Source organism: Cariama cristata, unplaced genomic scaffold (genome assembly GCF_000690535.1).
Source record: "Cariama cristata isolate BGI_N322 unplaced genomic scaffold, ASM69053v1 scaffold7334, whole genome shotgun sequence".
Lineage (NCBI taxonomy): Eukaryota > Metazoa > Chordata > Aves > Cariamiformes > Cariamidae > Cariama > Cariama cristata.
Genome location: NW_009614685.1, coordinates 108,051 through 114,861, shown reverse-complemented (window position 1 = coordinate 114,861; position 6,811 = coordinate 108,051). Strand labels below are relative to the sequence as shown.

Here is a 6,811-nt window from a genome sequence, read left to right as displayed (position 1 = left end):
AGTGTTTAAGAGATTTTGAAATGCAAAGATAATGTTTATTTCCCTGTGGTGGTCCAGCTTTTTGAATTGCAGAAAGGTATTTGTTTAATTAGGTCCAGGTTAATCTACATGAAACAGTAAGTTTGTTTAACTTCCTGCCATTTCTTAAAGATTATGTGTATGAAGTGCATGTTCATAACATTTTTGGTAGTACATCAATCTCTCTTCTGGAATCTGTTGTATTTATCTGGATTTTCAGATATGGAGTAACTTATTTCTAGACATAATCCTGTTTTTGAACAGAAGTAAATAGACACAGAATTATAATGAACTCGTGATGGTCTCAGCAAACTACATGCAACTGAAATGTTAGGTTTTCAGTTCATTTAAACATCCTTATTACTAACTTAAGTGATAAAAACCCCCCAGTATTTGTACACACTTCCTATATGCACATGCTGATAATCATCTTATCTTCGAAATTGAAAGTAAGAACCAACATCCATGTTTTATCAAATTTGTTACAAAACTGAGCTGCAAAGTTACAAATGCTGTAAAAATGAGCCTTACAGTGGAAACACTGACTGAATCTTTGTAATAATACTACTTTTGCTTGTGCCAGTAAAATAAAAACCAAACTTATTTTGGAATACATTGATACTTCTCTTTCAGAATAAATGAGAAAATCATACAATCAGACATGGGATGGGTGAAAAATACCTTTTGTTGCATGAAGATGGGTGTTTTTACATGTAAATTGCTAGAATGCAAATAATAGAAAAGAGGCTTATCCTTGAAGCTTTCTGGTTTTTTTGGAAGTATTCTGATATTTTCCTGAGCTATGCTAGCCAGACTGTGTACAATAACTAGACCAGATTTCTGTAGAATTCCAATGGATATGAATATTAACAATAAACCTGTTAAATAGAAGCTCATGGTCACTTTTATTTGAATTTCAAGTCAGTCGGCTGGCAGGACAAAACACAAAAATGAAAGTTGTTTTTTAAACATGACATCGTGTTTTGCTTTTTGACAAGTTGTTTGGTTTTTAAGCATTACTTTTCAATTTATTATCTTTGGGGTTTTTTAAGCATTAGTTTTGAGTTTATTATCTTCATTTTTTATTTGATGGAAGTCTAGTCCTTTAAATGGGTCAAGAGCCAAGTAGCTGTAAAATATTTCAATATGAAGAGGTAAAATGAATGTAAAAATTGTATTCAGAAGTAATTAGTCTTTTTCTTTCCTTTCACAGGGAAATTGCTTTTACTAGGCAACTTCATGAAAAAGCTCCTGATCTCTGTTTTTATTATATGGGTTTCTACATTCATTCGTGCCCCAAAATGAGATACAAGGTAAAGTGTGTTTTTACTTATTTCCTTAGTGTACTACTATTCAAACCATTTGACAGTGTTCATAGTAATATAATATTCTGTAATTGTCATTTTGGATTTTAATGTAGACTTTATATGGTTAAATTTGAATGTTGGTTACTATTAACTTGGCTTAGGTTTGGTGTTTTTTTTTTTTTTTAAATTTAGCTGCATGTGGTATTTATTACAAGTTGGCTTAAAAACAGGTCACATGTAGAGGTTTTCAAGGCTGTCAGATAATAGTTTGTCATTTGGTTACCTGGCTATCTCATGTTTACAGTATATCTTCCAATAGACTAAAATTCTCCCTTTTTTAGGTTTGCATATTTGTGGAACTGTTGCTTAGTGATTAGAGGCAGTGATAACATGCCTTCGTGGTCTTGGCTGTACTTGGGTTTTTCCTCTTTTTTTTTTTGTTAGAAATAGGGGACTTTGCCCATGAAATCAGTGCGAAGCTAGGTTAGCTGCAATTTTGAGCCAGGTAGCAGATTTTTGAGGAAAAGGTCAGGAGAATCCACAGAACATTTAGAATAACCAGTCTGTCGCTAAACCTCCATTGTAACCCCAGTTACCTTCAACTTTGTTTAGCCCTGAGTGCCTAAGCGTGTCTCTCTTCTGTGTTTTTAGGTCTCGTGAATGTGGTATCTTTTCTTTGTAAATGTATCATTGCTTTTTGAACATAATGATACAATTTCAGAGTACTGAACATTGATAGAAATTTGCTGAACGTTTACATTTAACCAATTATATCTGTTAATAATGTGGAAAGATACAAAGCTCATGAAATCTAGAGTAAGAGGTGCAGTGTTTTGTTTTCTTTTCTTTTCTCTTTTTTCCTCAAAGTGTGCTGAAAATCTGCAGTATTTTCAGCTAGTTTTCAAATAGCCAGAAAGTTGTGAGGCTCATTGAAGTGATCCTTGTGAAGGAAAAACCATTTCGGCTGTATTGTGGCCTACACTACAAGTGAAAATTTTCTTCTGAAAATTCCTTTTCTTCTGAAAATCACAAATAACAAATCCCTCCCTCTCCTTTTGTTAGAAGATATTTGTCTGTCCTTTTATTCCCCGCCCCCCGCCAATTTGAATTTGTCATCTACATCCATCGGCTGGCCAAACAAAGACAATTATTAAGTTTGAGGGAAGTAAATGAGTGAGTTGGAAAACACTGCCTCTGTCGTCTGAAACATCTTAAAGGCTATCGCATCTCCAGCTTGAACTGTAGGTTCTAATGACTTGCTCTGCTCTTTGAAAATATTTAGAATTTTGGGATGATTTATTCATGTTGAGACACTGCAATTTAACATCCTTTGTCTATTCTACAACCTACATAGTTCAAGACTTGTAAAAAGAATGCGTTTAGTTTACTAGGGCCCCTAAGAAAAGAAACAAACCTGACTATAATGGCAAAAAGAGTCCCAATTCTGAAAGATATCATTGCTAAGGAACTTCGGGTTCAGCTGCCTCTAGTAAGTTTTAATAAAAACGTGACCTTTGTATACATGGATTAAACAAAGCTCATACATGAGTCAGTGTACTAAAGTAGCCAGCAAACTATTTAAATATGAAGATTAAATGCCATAAAACTGGGAGCTAACCTCAGTAGCAGTTATACGTTTGTATTATTTATTATGATGTGGCATCTCTTCTGTTGGGCCTCTGTGCTGTTATTTGAAAAGGATTGCATCAAGAGTATAAGATTCTCATGATGCTTCTAGTTTTCATCTCAAATAATGGAAAATGAATAAATTGTAGTGGGAATATTACAATTTTTTTTTTCCCCCCACAGTAACTCCTTTCCTTCCCTTGCTTAGACCTAATGACTATCTGATATGACTGTGATTTGGTAGAATATACATTTTAGTCTTCCAGAAACCTATACATTTCAATGTGCTTTAAGTAATTAATGTAGCCCAGTATGAGAATTACTGGAGCCAGGGGGTGGGGGGAAAAGAAAAGCCTATACATGTATATTTAGAACACACACAATAGCAGATAAGTAATGCTCTGTGTTGGGAGAGTAATAATTTAATGAATGAATTGCAAGGGTTTTTATTTTATTTTAGAAGTGGCCAAATGTAATGCAGTTGAAAATCAGGTTGACATTAATTCTGTACTTCCACTTTACCCTCACTGAAATAGTACACCAGAAACAAATTTTAAAACTAAGCTCTGAAATGCGTCTGGATAATGCTACTGCTCTTGTGAAGTGATTGGTAGTGGTAAAGTAGAGCGAGTAAGTACTGCCTTTGTGGATTAAGTAATTTCAGTAATGCCTGGTTGACTTAGGGGCATTACACGCTGAAGACTTTGCTTTATTACAGTTTAATAGAGATGTTAGAGGCTCCCTTCCCTTAATGGTATTAGTGTGGAAGAACGATGGGCTGTAGGTAGCTGTTGTTAAAGTGATGTCAGGTAAGCAGATTAAATGAAGGAAAGAAAAGGAAGGAGCTGAAAACCTAACTGCTGGTTTTTATCCTCTGCTTGTAATTTTCTTTGCAAATTATTTGTCCTAGGATGTTTAGAAATGGAGGCTAGGCACAGTATCACTTCTTTATATAAGCAATGTCTTAGGAGGAACACATGCATGCTGTACTTACAGTGAAGTCACAGGATTTTGGAAATCAGTGAAAATATTCCTTCCTTTAGTCACAGATTGTGATCAGTGGAAATGCCTAAACTGACACTTGCATTTGATTTTTGATGGAAATGCAGTACTAGACTACTTCTAGCAAAGATGCCTGAGCTTGACTGCTGGTTTGTACCAAACAGTGCTGATTGAAGAAGGATAACTGATGAATTGGGATGTATAAGGAACAGTGACTCTATGATGTTGATTTAAGGAGTTTGACAGTATTCTACTTTGCATAAAGTAAAACTCGCTCTCTGTATAAGATGTGGTTGGAGTAATTGGGGATCTATGCAATGGACTGATGTACTCGTCCAAGACTGATGCATTAATGTTGTGCACATGAGGACATAGCTGGACGTTTTGGTTTTAAATACACGACTCCTAGATTGGAGGTATAGATATCCAACAGCAAGCATTAAAGCCTTGTTCTGCATGGATACTTTCTTGGAATGCAAATCATAGACATCTCTTCTGAATTCTAACTTTTTTGTGAATGTAAAGTAATAGTAAAACGTCATTTTTTAAAGTATTAGTAATAGGTGATCATATATACCAGTGACTGGGCCATATATATTACCAGGTCCTCCCCTCAGATCATCTTGGTTATGTTGTGTGCTCTAAGGAGGTCCAAGGCATTGACAGAGTTGTTTTGTTGGACGTATTTATTTTTTAATCAGGCTGTTAATACGCCTGTTCTGCTTTTTATGCAGTTCTTAAAATGCTGTCTGTGTCTTTACCCGGAAAAGTTTCTTTGAGCAGTCACCTTCGATATGGCCAGAACATCACACTAGTTGCCCACAGCGCAACTGCTCCATGCAGCTGTGGAATATTTTTAACCGCCACTGAGCAGGTCAGGAGCTGAACTGGCAGAGAATATGTTATTGGGGTGGTCAATGTGTGGCCTTTTCATCTGAAGGATTCTGTTTCCACGAATGGTACAATCTTGGGCATAAATAGTGTGTACTCCAGTGGAAGACTGGAGGCCTGAGTGTCCTGGAAGAGGATCCCCAGGTCGGTATTTCTGTGGCTCAATAACAGAGATGGAGAATTCTGGATTATCAGGCAGGAAGATAAATGGTTAAAGAAGATCATCCGCCCCATGGATCAGATATAATTACAGAAGTTTTTAAAAATAAAACTCCTTTTTGACTTACTGTTCCCTTCCCTTTCCTGTTGTTCCCAAACAGCTTGCATTTGATTGCAATGTGATTTTAAAACAGTGAAATTACTTAAGATGGGGGGGAAAGGAATATATTGCAATATTAGATTACTTTTTAGTTCCCAGCTTCTCTTAGATTTGAACCCATGTATGGGTTAATATTTATGAACTGGTAAAATAAAATCTACATTAAATTGAGACAAAAGGATTTCTGTAGTCCTATTAAATATATTAATATGGAAAAATCCCATGAAGAACCTTAAGCAATGGCTTTGTTCCATTTTTTCCAGGTAGGTGAGGGTAATACAAGATTAAAATGATTCTCTGAAGAAATTCATGACCTTGTGGTGAAACTTTTCAGGCTCTGTTAGATGTGGTAGTTCTTATGTTGGAAAATATTCTCCTGGAAAATCTTCCAGGACTCGTAAGATGCAATGTCTTTTTCCTAATGCATTTTGGAGTCTGTGATAAAATTTCAAGTATAAGAAAGTATTTTACTTTAGGATGATGTTGGTCTCAGGCTTGCTTCTCATGTGTTTTAAGTACTGTATCTGTACTTGTTAATGCCTTTCAGTTAAAGACATTTGTTTACAAACGTATTTATAGAGTTACGGAAGTAAAAGAACCACCTTTAGAGAACAGCTGTATCGGGGAGATGCTTGAGAGGATCTTGGATGTTTTTCCTATACTGATATTCTGTCTGTTTTATCCTGCGTCTTTCCAAGTAAAAGATTTTGTTCTATGCCTCTATGTTACTAAATTCACATTTTCCAGTCACTACTGAACTCCTTGAGATCCTTTCTGTTCTTTCCATTACAGTTCTTTAATACTGATTTTGGGTCCTGGGGTGGGTGACACTAAATAGATTTTGGGTTTCTGCTTCTGGTGTAAATAGTAGTGTACTTGCTGCCATGCCTTTGCCATGTTGACCTTAAATCAAGTTCTTCTCTAAGTTCTTGTGTTGGAAAGAATTTGTTGGTGACATTTTCTACGTGAGTTTCCTCAGTTCTGGGTCTTCTGAGTTTTTTGTCAGTGTCAATATTTGCATGCAAATACTGCAATTGGAGCACGTATTCGTACTTGTTTTGGTTAATGATCTGCTTTCCCTGAAGCCGCTCAGCTAAGCTTGTAAATAACTATCAGCATACTTTGAAGTGCATAATGTCTTCTTGCTGTGTTATCTCTGTGTACCATTTTAAGACCATTCTATGATGTGAAGAGGTGTTTTGACTGAAATCTTTATCCAGACTTGTGTGCAGGCCAAAGTAAATGGAATTATTTCAAACCGTCTCCTTTGGTATCAAGGCATGGCCAGACTTCAGATAGATGGAATACTAGAAAGGGTTCTGAAATGTCAGAAAAGAAACAAAAGGCTGATTCAACTGTGATTAATCATTCTTAAACTAAATACCTCGGACTGACTGTGGTCGTAAGCGGTGCCCCTGGAATTTTATGGCACTTGAGAGCCAATTTCTTTGGCTGCTTTCAGGAATTTCAGCATCGCTCCTCCTGCAGCAGTGAAAGGCATCCAGTGGTAGCCTGGACTTCCACGTCCACAGGATCCACAAAGGTCTGGCTCATCCTCGCCTGCCCTGACTCTTTTGCCATTTCTGACCCGTGGAATTTAGTTAACCTTTTCAATAAGCTTGGATTTGCTCTGTAAACTGAAATGCGT

The 6,811-nt window shown here is 36.3% G+C and overlaps 1 protein-coding gene across 1 annotated transcript in view; it reads left to right on the top strand.

Annotated features, from left to right (window-relative positions):
• The window catches only part of ATE1 (arginyltransferase 1), a 59,144-nt gene that overhangs the window by 10,416 nt on the left and 41,917 nt on the right, over positions 1 to 6,811 (top strand). Inside the window, exon 3 of the mRNA XM_009699518.1 lies at positions 1,232 to 1,331. Within this exon, the coding sequence (XP_009697820.1) occupies positions 1,232 to 1,331 (100 nt within the window). The remainder of the gene's footprint in view (positions 1 to 1,231; positions 1,332 to 6,811) is intronic.